Raw genomic sequence first — 15,121 nt, 5'->3', positions numbered from 1 at the left:
TTGTGCTATGAATTTCTAAGCATTTTTAGGGGGACTTTGTGGCAATTAGATTGCTTCTTGGCTTTCCTCCTTGCTGTTTTTAGCTTTCTTGAGTTTGCCAAATCAGTTTCCATTCATCTATCTGCTTTCCAGTGTCCAAAATATTGTGCTATTGTCTACCATGCCTGCTGTTCTTGTGAATTTATGCCATTAAAAAAAAAAAGCCTTTTCTGTTATTTTACTGAGTTTCAGAAGAGAGCAGAAGTGTGTGCTCCACCTCCATTCTTAACCCAAGATTAGAATGTGCTAAATCACATTCCAGAATTACCCCCCACCTCCCCACAAATGGTTGTAACACTTTATACTCCTAGCAGCACAGCAAGAAAATATCTACTTACCCTTCCCAACATTCCATATTGTCAAAATTCCCCTATCTGGTTAGAGTAAACTATCCCATTATTCATATTTGCATTTCCCTGATTACTACTGAGGTTCAACATAATCCTATATAATAAAAGCCTAATATGCTAAGTGTCCAGTTGTCTGGTCGTTCGTTCAACCAATCAAAGCATAATATGCTAATAATATGCTAAGGCCACTCAACCACTTGCTATGACCTGCACTGACCATTAGGGGGCAGACAGTAGACCGGTTGACCAGTAGCTATGACGTGCACTAACCACTAGGGTGTAGACGTCGGACTAGTAGGCTAGCTTGCTGCTGGTGTCCGGCTGATTGGGAATGAACGAGATGGGCCGGACATGCCCTGGAGCCCTTCTGCGGTCCCTCCCTGGCTGGCCAACCTCCCACATCCCTCCCCAGCCCTGATCGTACACCAGTGGGGTTGCTTGGCCTGGCCTATGCCCTCTTGCAATCTGAGACCCCTTGGGGGATGTCAGAGAGCCGATTTCAACCCGATCCTGCATGCCAGGACGAGGGACCCTCCTGGTGCACAAATTCATGCACCGAGCCTCTAGTCCTATATAATAAACTAGAGGCCCAATGCACAAAATTAGTGCAAGACTAGGCCTTCCTTCCCCTGGCTGCCAGCATCAGCTTCCCTCTGGCACCTGGCACCTGGGCTTCCCTCCGGCCACCGGCAGGCACCCAGGACCCGGGCTTCCCTTGCAGCCCCGGCTTCGTCCAGAAGGTCATACGGAAGGACGTTTGGTCTAATTAGCATATTATGCTTTTATTATTATAGAAGGCTAATATGCAAATAGACTGAACTGGCAGAACGACCAATCACTATGATGCGCATTGACCACCAGGGGGCAGACGCTCAATGCAGGAGGGAGTGCCGCTCAGCCAGAAGCCAGACTCATGGCTGGTGAGCAGAGTGGCAGTGGCAGGAGCTTCTCCTGCCTCCGTAGCAGTGCTAAGGACCCCTCGGGGGATGTCTGCCTGCTGGCTTAGGCCTGCTCCCCCGGACTGTGAGAGTGTGCAGGCCGTGCTGAGGAACACCCCCCCCCCCCCCCACCCCCCTGTGCACGAATGTCATGTGGGCCTCTAGTTGTATATTATTTATTGGCCCTTTGTGTTTTTTCTTCTATGAATAACCTGTTCATATAATTTACCCATTTTTTAAATAAGTACTGAAGGGAATCAGAACACACAATATCTCATTTTGACATATTGATTGAGCTGAAGGGAATTGAGAAAAAGGAAGGGCTCTCTGACCTCCCTCTTTCTAACACAGGGCATAAAATTTCCCATGAAAAAGGTATCCTCCCCAATTTGTTCATATGGAAGAGAAGAGAAAAACATTCTTATTACTAGAGACAGGAGTTGAAATCAAAATTAATCTGCATAAACAAACTTACTAAAATAACCCTTGTGTTTAATTAGTTATTCCCATATATTTCCTAGTCAATTTCCTACAATTTATCAACCCTAGCCCAAACCTCTTTTTCCTACCATGTCAGTCTTCACAATTTATCTTTTTGTGTGTGTGTTTTTTTAATGGTATGCAAGCTCTCAAGCCTATCTGCTTCGTTGGGTTTTTATTTCTTATATATTAAAGCCTCCATGTACATATAAAAATATTAATAGCAAAAAAATTGTATGTTTTGCTCCTGTTACTGTCTTTTGTAAGTTTAGTTGTTAGGCCCAGCCACAGAACCTAAGAGGGTAGAGAAAATATTTTTCCTCCCCTATAGTGGTTTACATTTTTCTTATTGAATAGTCCACCTTTATCCATTGATTTGAAATGTCATATTTATTAACTACTAAAGCTTACTTGGGTATTTTTTGGTTTATGGATTTTCTATTTTTGCCCATCAATTTGACATCTTATTACCAGTTTTTCAAAACTGCACTTCACATGAGAAAATACCCTTGCAAGAAATTAAATGGGAATTTGTTAACACCATAAAACATACCAATTAGAGATTGAAATAAAATGTCCACTTTAATAATGATCACACACGTTTACTTACATTTATCTGAAAATCATGAGGACAACTTGTGCATTTCACATTCATATTATTATCCATATAATAACAACTACACATAATCATTTATTTACCTATATCAGGATAACATACAAAGTTTGTGTTTAAGACATCTCAGTTAAAAAGAAACACTAAATTAGGAAAATTAATTTCCAAAGATTCAGTTATTAACAATAAAAATAATAAAAATTATTCCTAAATTTCTTACATTTTGACAACTTTGAATTATACTTACATGCTATCATTTCCAGAAAGCATAAATTACAACAAGGGTCACTGTCAGGTTGATATATATATATTTTTAAAGGTTTTTTAAAAATATGCTATTATTATGCTTTAACATCACTTGATTTATTCTTGGCACATATGGCATCTTGGAAAAAAAATACACTTTGCCAATTTTATGTTATTGTGCAGGTATAAGAGAAAGAGCACACAATTTAGGAGGCAGAGAGACCTGTGTTCAATGACCAGCTTTGTCCAAAGTTGTTTTGTTTGAGGCTGGTCAGTTACTTCTTGGCACTGAGGCCAGGATTAAATTAAATAATGCACATTTTAAAATTCATAGCATGGGACTAAATGAATAATAGATGCTTTCCCCAATTTGTTCACATGGAAGCAATAGTAAAATATCCAAGTCTTATGTTTTGGTACAATTTGAAAAACTAAAAAAAACCCCAAATCAATGTGTTTTGGAAAACTGCACTTTTAAGAAATAAAACCTTCACTGGGTTTAAATATTTCTCAGTAAAAATTAGTGCATACTATACCCTTTAAAAAAAGTATGATAAAATGGTCAATGGTTAAGGACTTTTGGTTTTCTTTTGTGCTACTGATATAAAAAATAATGGCTATATTTAAGGCTCATTAAGTGATTGTTTGTAGTTGCCCTGAACCAAATTTATATTCTTGATGTTGCACTATCAACTGAAACCAATCTACAGCCTTGAATGACTATCATAGAGAAATGCCCATGATATTTTACATTTGAACAATCATGGCCTTCTTACTGATTTTAAGTAAAGGTTCATTTGGTCACATGTGGCAGTACAGCTTGTCTGTCATTAAGGATTATTCTTAAATACACAATCACAAACCCATCTTTCTCATGCTAAATACTTGGTGTTTGGAAGATCTAAGATTCCTGAAAATTAAATTCAAATTGTCACAGGGAATAGCTCCTCTAGACAGCAATGCTTCCATCCCTATCTTGAATCTTTTTCTTTCCTACCTGGACTACCTAGAAAACCATCCTTCCAAATATTCCCTCCTTAGGAATCTTTCTCTAACACAATTTCACATCCCTCCATTTATGTCCCTGACACTCACTCATGTGTAATTCATATCAACTTCAATCTGCATATAATATTATCCACACTTCGTTTGCCTTCTACTTCCAGTTAGGATGTAGTCTCTTTGACTTTTTAAGCTTCCACAGTGTTTAGCACAATGCTGTGCATGTATGTATGTGACTGTGTGTATGCATGTGAGTGTGTGTGCACATGTGTATTGAGTGAATAAAAGACTAAAGAACCTGGGTGGGTGTAGGGTAGGAAAAGTTTCATAAATTTTTAGAAATCAATTGCTGGACCTTCCTAAAACTGAAAATCTAATTTCCAAAGCTATTTCAGTTTGGTCTTGGACATGTCAATAATAAAAAAGCTGTGAAAACACTTAAAAAAAAAACCTTTATGAACTATTCCAAAAGATTTTTTAATAATTAAGAGCACCAAACCAAAACATTTTACTAAATAGTGGTATAATCTTTCCTATAACTTTACAAATGTAGACTTCATTTCATTCAGGACAAAGAATACTGAACAGGAATAGGTGTTGTGAATCAGGATTAAAAAGGCAATTCACTCTAAGTCAATGCACATTTTTCCATTATTTTGAAAAGTCTTCTGTGGTATATGTGTATGTTATGTTAAATAAAAGAATGGTTCAGACCAGGATGTTGTAGATCTCTAGTTGTTTTGATACTATAAAATATGACATATATTGAAGCTGCTATTTCACAAGAAAAATTTTGTTTATAATAGCTGTTAACATTAAAACAGGATATAATAAAATTATTCTCAATGTGTATATTTTTCAGGTTTGCCTGACAGTGTCCTTTTGAGAAAGCTGACAATTTGTAGTTAGATTACAGACATTTGAAATTCACTTTTATGATTACAAATATTACACACACATAATAACAAACAACAATATATAACATCTTTTTACTGAAGCACTCTGCAATTTACATTTAAAGCTTTGCAATAAAACAAACTTCATTGTACTTTTGTAAGTAAAATTATACAACACATAATGTATGTGATAATTACATTAAGAATAAATAAAATGAAGTATAAAAATTCTGTATCAGAACAATGAATTGTTTTAGCTGTCATTCTAAATCTTAGTTTATATGTTTGTATCGAGTTCTAATGTATTTTAAACCCAAGAACCTTTACTTTTAAATAATATACTAAAAATATCAAGTTTGGAGTATAAACATAACACTTTATGCCCTTTTTCTAGGTCATCTAGGAAATAAGACAAATGGAAGGCAAGGATAGCTCTCTTACTACACAAAATGTCTCCTTGCTCCCTATATATTTTTATGTCACTTCTAGAGCAAATATTACAAGATGACAGCTTTGGCAAATTATAATCTTACTTAAGAGGTTTATTATTTGGAGGAAAGAAAAAAATTAAACTAAGAACTTTCTTTTTTGGCTTATTCATTCTCAACCTTTTTTTTTTCCCTTCCTCTAATATACAACAGTAGTATAATAGCACTTTTTTAAATGCTCACCATTAATCATTTTAACCAGCACAAAGTGAACTGGATTAATTTATAGAATTAACTTAAATAGGTTATCAGAATAGGTACTATGGTGAGGTCCTAGAATTTGTTACACGTAGGGCTAAACTTGCAAGAGATCGCATGGCAAAAGTAGAAACTTTGTGACATATCCCGGCTTTTGCAATATAGTTAGAAGCCAATCGAAAGAGCCTTTCGGCACCAAAGGTGTTGAAGTGCCCAGGAAGCACCTTCTCCACCAGACCTCTGTCCACTAGTTCTATCAGACGTTCACAGGTTCCAACATAGTCACTTATCCTGCTGTATGGAAGCCAGTCAATCAGCGATCCATCATACACAACATCTCCACTGAAGAGAATCTTTCGGTCTTTGTCATGTAAGCAAATACTGCCCCTGGAGTGACCTGGCATGTGCATAACAGTGAGCTGTCTGTCACCAAGGTTGATTACATCCCCTATAAATAGAAACAGAGTTTACAGATAAACATGTTGCATATATGACTTCAATTAAAGAATGGAAGAACATTTAAATGGTTTCAAAGAGGTTGGGAAGGGTAACATTTCTTTTACTTTAATTTTAAAAATACCTTATTTCATATATGCATAAGCCATGGACACATAATAGTATGGGGAAGGCCTAGGGTGGGGCAAGGGTTGGGTGGAGGGGGGCAAAAAGGGAGAAATTGGGAGACATCTGTAATACTGTCAACATTAAAAATAAATAATAGGGGGGGAAAAGACCTAACAAAAGAAGAGTTATTTCATGTCCATTGACTGGATTATTTCTAGGCAATGGAAAAGAATAGATTATCAATAAATACAACATGGATGAATCTCCAAAACATCACGCCAAATAGAAGATAGACACAAAAGCTATATATTATATAATTGCATTTGTAGAAACTTTTCAGAAAAAATATAGTGACACAAAACAGGTCAACGGGGCAAGGAGTGGGAGCAGTCTGTCCAGGTCTTGTCTTGAATCCCAGTAATTACATTGAGATGGGATCAGATACTCCCAAATTTCCCAGCATTCCAGTCATGGCCAGATACCTTTACAGGATAATTTTTTTTTTTTTTAAGTTTCTGGAAGTTTAATTCCAAGTAGTCAGAAATTTTACAGTAATGTGCCTTGGGTTGGAAGTGTTTTCATCCATTTTGCTGGGAACTCTGGGTTCATTCAATCTGGAAATTTACATCCCTTAGCTGTGGGATATTTTCTGGAATTATCTGTACTGTGCTTTCTTTTCTGCCACTTTATTTTGTCTGTGCTGCTATTACTCCAATGTTGGTTTTTCTAAACTGTCCTTTACTGGTTCTCTTAGTTTTCATTTTACCCATCTGCTCTTTTTGTAACTTTTCAATGTTATCTTCTGCTAAGTTTTTTGGATGTCTTAAATTCCAAGAGCCCCTTTCATGTGTGTGTGTGTGTGTGTGTGTGTGTGTGTGTATTGTTCCTTCTGTTGCTTATTTTGAAAGCATCCTATTGTCTCTTGGATATCTTGAATGCAATACTTTCTGTAGTCCCCTGATGATATTAATGATAATTCTACCATCCAAGTTGCTTTATGCTATTTGTTTTAGTATTTGATCTCTTGTTAGAGAATTTTCACAGATTTTTTCATAATGCTTGGTTGCCTGTTTAAGAGTGGGGGATGAAAAGGCTGCTAGAAACACATGCATGGGACCTAGTGACCTATAGGCTTCATTGCAGAAAGATCAAGCCAAGGATTACTTAGAGATCAGCATCTTAGTCTTTCCTCTATGTCTGAACAGATATCTCAGATCTGATTCTTTCAATTTTCTAGGAGGGAGGAGGTGGGGGATAAATGCCTGGCTCTCATTCTCTGGGAACTAGGAGGCAATGCACACACATTCTTATTTTCCATTCTGAACCTCTGTACTCAATAGTACTTGCCATCCCTTAGTCAAGAAGCCCCTCTGCTTTAGTCTCTCCAGAGAACAAACTAACTGGATGGGCATTCACTTATTAAGAAGGGTTCTCGAGTTTTAACAGCTTCTTAAATGGCTTTCAACCAATTCTACTCATTTTAGTAGTATTCTTCCCTTTGCCTCCACTTAGGTACCAGCGATTGCTAATTCCTTTTAAAGCTCCTGCAGTGCACACTGGATTGCCTCTTGCTTTCCCATTGCTGGAATAGGATAAAACTGCTCACTCAGTCATCATTTAGTGCTCTCCACATCTGAAACAGTTCCCCAGTCAATGTGGGGAGCAAACCACGGTCCCTTTTTAGTAGTCTTAGTGGGGTTTTAGAAGGGAGTCAAATAAAATGTGCTTATTCAATCACCTACCTTTCTGGAATCTTTTTTTTTTTTATTGTCCCTAAATGATTCAAGTCCACCTGAAACAGCTGCTCAAATACAAAACAGGTGTACAGTTGTGAGTATGCAAAACAGTTTATTTTTGTATTATTATTTATTGTATTACTTTCCATATGATCAACTATAAACCTACTTTTGCCTAACTCTGTATGTTGGTGACTCTGGGCAAATAGTTTAAATGTGCATAATAGGAGCCAAAATGCCTGCACTTCATATCACTTGAATATTGTCAAAAATAGGCAAAATGTGCACCCATTCACGAAGAATGTACTATATCAATCTATGGTTTATTGTTATTTTATTACAGGAAGACACTATTTCACTAGTAGTAAGGCGAGTGTTTTTCCATCTGAGATGATGCACTGTATGATGATCTCTCCTTGTCCTCCTTGTCCCTCATTTACAAGTCAGCTTTTGGATTAGTAATACAGTATACAGATTTATGTTTCCCCAAGACAGGTGATCATCAATTCACTTAAATGAAATGTAATAAAATAATTGACTACAGCTTCCTTATGTTCTAACCAAAGCAATGAAGAAGTTGTGCTGTTTGGGTATGTGCTGTTGATGTGTGTGCATAACTGTGTATGCACTTTTATGATAAATATTTTATCTCTCCTTCCAGGCATCCATATTATGATAATAGCAAGTTAGCAGACCACACCATGCAGAAGAGACAGGAAATTAATATTCTCCAGAAAAGAGGAAATTAGATACTACTTGAGAGGATGAGGCATTCAGCTCCTAAAAACAAAACAAAAAACACAAAAAAACCACATACCTTTTGATTTAACACAGTATTATCACCTTCAAAGTGCTTGGTAAATATCAAGCTTTCTTTTTATACCTTCAAAGGCTTAAAATACCACACAGGTAGCGTACAGGTCCCTTGCAGCTCCAAAATACTTTAATTATAATTATAAAGCTATAACTGGTATTCAGTAAACCTGGATTCTAGTCCCAGCTCTTTTCCAAAGTGGCTGTGTGCATGTGACAGTCAGGCCTGCCTGGACTATTTACCTATGAAACAGTTATTCTATCACTCTTTCACCATTGACTGCTGGCAGAGAGCAAAAGGAAATGAATCAAAAGTAATTTATTCATTTAAACAATTTAAATATATTTTAAGTACTAATGTCAACATTTTTTGGTCTGGATGCCAGAAAAAATTTAGTCTGAATACCCATCAACTACATGGAAATCTTACCTTTACTAGTAAAAGTATCAATTTTATCAAGCTATATAGTTGTTAAAAGTACATTTAATGTAAATGTACAAATAATGTGTTTAATGTAAACATAAATTTACATTAAATAGACAATAATGTGGAAGGACATTAAATTTACATTAAATGTACCTTACTTTCATCTCAAGTTGTTAGGTAATATAAGACTACCATCTAAACCAGTTTTTTTATATTTAAATTTAAATTTTTAATGAAAGGACTTTTTGGGTGGGGTATAAGGTATAGAATCATGATTTCTATGTTTTATATTTCAAGTGATCAGGATTTCATCTGTAAAACAAAATTATTTTTGTAAAATATTTCATTATTTGTCATATTGGCCAGTCATAAAATGAGCCTTATTGTATTGCAGCAACTTGATTTTTTTACCTCATCGAAGGATGTTTTAATAAATTAAAGTGGAAATTAAAATGGTTTCAAGAATAGAATGGAAAGGAGGGGATTTCACATTCTACTCAGAATTACCATATTTATGGAGTAGGATTTATGTATGATCAGCATGCTTTGAGCTGTGGTGCCTTGGTTCAAATCCTAACTGTTGCCACTGTCTTGCTCTGTGCACTCTAGGCATGCCATTTAACTGGGTGTCCGCTGGCTCACTTCAAATGTGTTGTGAGCGTAAAATGAAGTCAACCAAGTATTCTAAAAAGAATAAAGGAAATTAATACACCAATGGTACTGCTGTGTCTAATCACCTCAATTATTTAAGTGCCTGCATGGGATTGGGAAGACTGGGGTCCTACTCTTATTTTATTCCATTAGTTTCTCTCTAAACCCTATCCCATCTTTCACAGAGGCCCAAGGATATCTATACATTAGTCCACATACTTCACTATCACCGGAAATAACCTCCTTATTCATCTCTCTCAGGCCTTGCTTTCAACCAGACAGGATATCTGTCATAGCTCGTAGACGCAAGACAGATTCTACTTCTTGTGTACCCTGTTATCAAGATTTTTCTCTCGGGAGGCAACGTCAAGAACAGAAATCTATCGGGAAGATAAAGATGCACGAGCTGATCTGAACCACGGTTCTCTAAAGGTTTTCTAAGCCTACAGGTGGGAATCGCTCATAGCCCATGGTCACCGAGCAGATGAAGTCAGCAGCTCTCCAAAGCACAGACATGACATGCACTCTGTGAGGTGTCGTTTCTTCAAGTCTTCTCGCTGGATAAGCGCCTGAAAATGTCAGCTAGGTATTCGGGGGGGAAAGAATGGAACATTTCTAATCACAAGTGCAGCGCTACCGTAGCTCACACAAGACACTGACTAGGGGGTGGGGCCGGCTTTCATTGAGTACTCAGCATTGCGACTCGGTGCCAGAGCTGGTCTCCGGGAAGGAAGGCTGCCACGGACTGGGCTCTGGTAGAGCGGGCTTGCACTCGGGGACGGGAGAAACAAGAGTGGCGTTTCTGCGACGTGACAAGCCCCTAACAGTCATGCACATCAGGCAGCATGCATCCATCCCTGGGGCACAGTTTCTCCCCAGTCCCCGCCCTTAAGGAGAAAGCGCGCGCCCGAGAGGGCCCATTACCATCCTGCAGGATGAGGGTGGGCTGCACCGCCTGCACTCGGAACTGCCTGGCCCTCCAGCCCGGGCTGGGCGCCCGCACCACCTCGCTGTCGGACAGCCAGGTCACGGTCTCAAAGTTGTCTCCGCGAGCCAGGGCCTCGGCCTCGGCGTGGTGCACGGCCACCCGGTCAAACTGGTAGAGGCCGCCGGAATGGTCGAAGTGCACGTGGGTGGCCACGGCCAGCAACGGCCTGCACGCCGCGTCCTCCCTGGCCCCGCCGTCCTGCAGGAGGCCGGCGGAGTGCAGGTACTCCGGGAGGCTGCGCAGCCCCAGGCCCGTGTCGATCACCACGTCCTGCTCCGAGCCGCGCACCAGCCAGATGTTGGCGCGGTTGCCGGACTCGTAGAACCGTTCCTGAATCCAGAAGATGCCGTCGCCCAGGGACTTGTGGGCGTACCATTCGAGCGCCGACATGCTGGGCAGGGGAGCGGCCGGGCGGAGTGGGTGTGGGCGTGCGTGCCTCCCGCCGGCTGTCCAGACTCGAGGCTCTGCGGCGGAGTGGGGCGATCGGCCCGCAGCCCGGGAGGAGGCTCAGAGCGGGGAGGGGCGGGGGGCTGAGGCTGGTGCGGGGAGCGAGGGGTGGGGGGGTGGGGAGAGCTAGGAGGAGGCGCGGAGAAGCCGCCTAGAGCGTCCACCGCACTCTCCGGCCGGGCCCGCAGAGAGCAGAGGCTGCTCGCCCGCACCGGGGCGCTAGAGCAATCGCAGCCTCCGCAGCCGCAGCGCGAGGGGGCGTGAGCGCCAGGGCCGTGGCAGCCAACGGGAGACGAGAGAGCGACCCTTCCCGCACCGAGGGGGCCCCGACTGCGGAGGCCCGAGCGAGACGCGGGACGTGCCAGGCCCGCCCACCACCGGCTCTGCGGGGCGCGCTCGCCGCCGGCGCGGAAAGGGTCGGGCCCGGCGGGGAGGTCGACTACGGCGCCTGCCAAGGGCTAAAAAACGTAGCCCGGGGGGCGGAGTCTAGGAGGGAGTGGGCGGGGCTACCTGGTGGGGCTGGGAGCTCGGCTCCGAGCCGCGTGGAGGGTGGTGGCTCGGCTCCCGGCACGCGCGTCGGAGCGGAGGCGCCTGCGGCCCGCATCGGATCTTTGCCGGCCGGCGCTTCGGCGGCACGCTTCTGCCCAAGCCTCGCTTCTTGGTGAGCAGGTAACAGGAAGCAACGGAGTGCTCGGGAGGGGATGGAGCGGGAAGGGAAGAGTTAAAGGGGCACGTGGAGAAGGTGTGTGTGTGGGGGGGGGGGGTCTGGGGTGGAGATTTATTAAAGCGCCTCTGGGTTGAGGGTTGTTGAGAGATAGCTTTACCTCTCATCCCTTCGAAATCTTTTAAAATCATCGTTTCCAGATCTTACCTCGTCTCCTCTTCCTGGGACTGTTTGCCCTGAGTTAGGAAGGAATGTATACTCTTACTGGTGGTAGGTTTTCTAATCCGATGACTCTGCGATTGATCCAGGCACGAATCATTGCCGCAGACTTTTCTTCACTGTAGGCATTTTATCCTGTATCTTGGGGAAAGGGGTTGTTGATAAGGGTTTTCTTCTCTTCCATAAATAAATAAATAAATAAATAAATAAATAAATAAAATAAATAAATTCTTTATTCTTCCTTCACCCTCCTTTTTTATTTTGTTTGTTCACTCTTGGAAGAGAGCAACGGAAGTTGGTAGAAAGGTTCAACTAAGGAAAGTGAAGGCAGCCACACTTAGTGAGGACAGAAAAAGGGGATAATAACTGGGTGGGCCCTGCCAGCCACAAATATCACTCCCACCATTAACACTAGGTCACTCTCCCCTCCCTGCACCTCCCAGCTATCGAAACATCCGTTTAGTCTTCAAAAATTCTCTTGAGAACTTGACCAACCTCCAGAGTCAGCCAGGAAAAATTGGAGACCCATGAGACAGCATTATCAAAGGTAATTATGAAAACCCTTATTGTGGCATCTACTAATGAGCCTTCATACAGGTATAGGTGTGCTCTCCTTCCCTATCCTCCTAAAGCTTTTGGTGGGGATGCAGCCTTCTTTAGTATTTTCCTAACCTAGTCAGAATTTTTCCACTCTGTCCAGGGCTATCCTGTGTGCAAGTCCCTGAGCTAGATGTGTGAAGAAAGTCATGATCTGGGTTCTCAAGAATTTGAGGGAAGGCAGTGGGGGGCGTAAAATCTCTACTGTTAATACAGTTGAAGAAACATAAGTGAAACTCCTTCCCTTTGGAAAAGGCCTATTTCCCAAAAGGGGCATGTCTATATTTCTTCCAGAATTGAGTTGTGTACCAATATGTATCACCTCAAGTTTTAAAAATGATCTTGGAGGATCTTTCCAAGAGCAAGGTGGGATGAAATGACTCTTGTGTATGTTAAGGGACTTAAAACTGGATTTTAAGGTGAAAACAGATATAGCCAGTCAGGAAGGAAGAGGGAGTAAGTTGCAGTGGAGAGAATGGTAATTAAGACAAGATTACAGAAGACTGAGTCAGCAGGGTAGGTGCAACCATCTTAAAAGGGTTTTGAATACTGAGATAGGTAGTTTGGATTTAATTCTCTAGCCAAGAGGAAAGAAGAAGAGAGGAGCATAATCAGAACTAGGCTTTATATATATGAATAAAAACTGTTGAATAATGTGGAAAAATAAAGTAAACAGGAAGAACAAAGGATACCACAAAATTTGCAGTTAATAAAAAATGAGGTGGTAAAGGGCTGAGCTGGATCATGGTAGAAGAAATGAAAAGGCAGGGACATTTTGAAGGAAGAATTAGATGAATGATTTGATAGGAGGGGTGGAACAGAATGAGAAATTGATACTGACTCAAAATCTTCAAATATTGGTGACTGGGAAAATAATATACAATGGATAGAAACAGGGATCTTATACATGAAAGACAAGTTAATTTGTGTAGAGGGAAGATTATCTCAGTATGTTAAGTTTAAAGTGCTATCCAAATATTCTTTGGGTTGTAAGGGCATGGGCTGAACCTGAGGACAAAGGTTAGTGCTGGAGGTAATGATGTGGACAAGGTCCTCAAACCCCAGAATGGGAGAATTTTCTGAAGACAAAAAAAAAAAAAAAAAGCAAAAAAGCAGAAGACCAAAGATTAAACCTTAAGGAAATTTATTTTCAGGGGCTTTAAGAAGAGAAGTAGACCAATAAAAAGATCAGTGGGGTAGAAGAACCTGGAGTTTTATTAAAGCCTAGGAAAGAATTTCAATAGAGAGGAGGCAGTAATGAGCTGTGTGCTTTGGAAGTCAAAGAGCATGAACAAAGACTAAAGGTCAGTGGATTTTGCCATTGGGGACCATTGGGACCTTTGCATTTCAGCATTTTCATGAGTGTAGTTCTATCACAAGTTAAGATAGAAGCCAAACCCCTTACTACAGCTCTCACAGGGCTCCACAAGATTAGACCAACCTCTTCTTGCTGCTCACCAACTACATGGGCTTGTTCTTCCCCCAACCCCCACTGATTTTAGAGAGAGGAAGGGGGGGAGAGAGAAACAAATATTGCCTCCCACACGCACCCTGACCAGGATGAAACTTGCAACCTAGGTATGTGCCCTGACTGGGAATCAAACCCGCCATCCCCACCAGCTTTTGGTGTTCAGGATGACGTTCTGAGGCCACACACTGGCCAAGGGGATGGGCTTTTTGTTCCTCACACACTCCCAGCTTGTGGCTTCCCGCTCTGTACTTGCTGTTACTTCTCTCTGTGATTATCTCTTCCCCATCCCTCCATCTAGTGGCGCATGGGCCTTCTCCAACACACTGTTCAGATTTATCCTCCACAGAAAGACCTTCCTTGCATGAAAAAGCCACTACCATACTCCTTTGTTATTCTGTATCCCTTTACCATGATTTTTTTTTTTCCAGAGTTGTACTGACTTTCTAAGGCTGTCACAACACATTACCACAAATTGGATGGCTTAAAACAACAGAAATTTATTATCGCATGGTTCTGGAGGCCAGAAGTCTGAAATCAAAGTGTTGGCAGGGTTTGTTCCTTTTGGAGGCTGAGGGAGTGAGTGTCTGTTCCATACCTCTCTCCTAGCTTCTGGTGTTTGCTGGCTTGCAGCTGCAGTGTTGCCTTTCTCTGTCTCTACCTTTATATGGTGTTTTTCCTGTGTGTATCTTTTTTCGTGTGTCCAGATTTCCCTCTTATAAGGATGCCAGTAATTGGAAGAGGACCCACCCTAGTTAAGTATGACCTCACTTTAATTTGATTACACCTGCAAAGATTTTATTTCCAAACTAGAGGCCCAGTGCATGAAATTTGTGCACTCGGGAGGGGCGGGGGATCCCTCAGCCTGGACTATGCCCTTTCCTAGTCGGATATCCTTAGTGCTGCTGCGGAGGTGGGAGAGGCTCCCACCACCGCAGCTGCGCTCACCAGCCATGAGCCCAACTTCTGACTACCAGGGGGCAGCTCCTGTGTTGAGCGTCTGCCCCCAGTGGTCAGTGTGTGTCATAGCAACCGGTTCCTCAGGTCGGTCGATTTGCATATTAGCCTTTTATTATATAGGATAAGGCAAGTCACATTCAAGTTATCAGCAGTTAGGACTTGAACATCCTTTTGGAGGGGACACATAAAGAACAGATAATATTATGTTACGTATTTATTTACTTCTCTGTGTTCTTTCCTCCATTGAAATATAAGACCTGAGGGCAGCAACCGGTTTTGTTCAGTGCTGTCTGGCTCCTGCCACTGTGCCTGGAATGTTCAATATTGGTTGAGTGAA

General features: G+C 41.5%; 2 protein-coding genes across 2 annotated transcripts in view; one reads left to right on the top strand and one right to left on the bottom strand.

Annotated features, from left to right (window-relative positions):
- Positions 1-2,370: 2,370 nt before the first annotated feature.
- Positions 2,371-10,934, bottom strand: MBLAC2 (metallo-beta-lactamase domain containing 2). The gene is made up of 2 exons (XM_008162022.3): positions 10,366-10,934; positions 2,371-5,698 (listed from the first exon to the last, which is right to left on the bottom strand). Exons 1-2 carry the CDS (start codon positions 10,817-10,819, stop codon positions 5,313-5,315), a joined length of 840 nt encoding a protein of 279 aa, XP_008160244.1. The 5' UTR covers positions 10,820-10,934; the 3' UTR covers positions 2,371-5,312.
- A 433-nt stretch (positions 10,935-11,367) lies between these two features.
- The window catches only part of POLR3G (RNA polymerase III subunit G), a 36,160-nt gene continuing 32,406 nt past the window's right edge, over positions 11,368-15,121 (top strand). The window contains exon 1 of the mRNA XM_054715068.1: positions 11,368-11,537. The gene's annotated coding sequence lies outside the window, so the exon portion shown is untranslated. The remainder of the gene's footprint in view (positions 11,538-15,121) is intronic.

This window comes from Eptesicus fuscus, chromosome 4, assembly GCF_027574615.1.
Source record: "Eptesicus fuscus isolate TK198812 chromosome 4, DD_ASM_mEF_20220401, whole genome shotgun sequence".
Taxonomy (NCBI): domain Eukaryota; kingdom Metazoa; phylum Chordata; class Mammalia; order Chiroptera; family Vespertilionidae; genus Eptesicus; species Eptesicus fuscus.
Note: the sequence above shows the minus strand (reverse complement) of the source record. Positions and strands in the feature narration are given on the sequence as shown.

Coding starts and splice junctions, on each gene's coding strand:
- MBLAC2 (XM_008162022.3), bottom strand. CDS start 10,819: ATGTCGGCGCTCGAATGGTACGCCCACAAGTCCCTGGGCGACGGCATC. Junction 5,699..10,365: donor CACCCTCATCCTGCAGGATG/GTAATGGGCCCT, acceptor TTCTATTTATAG/GGGATGTAATCAACCTTGGT.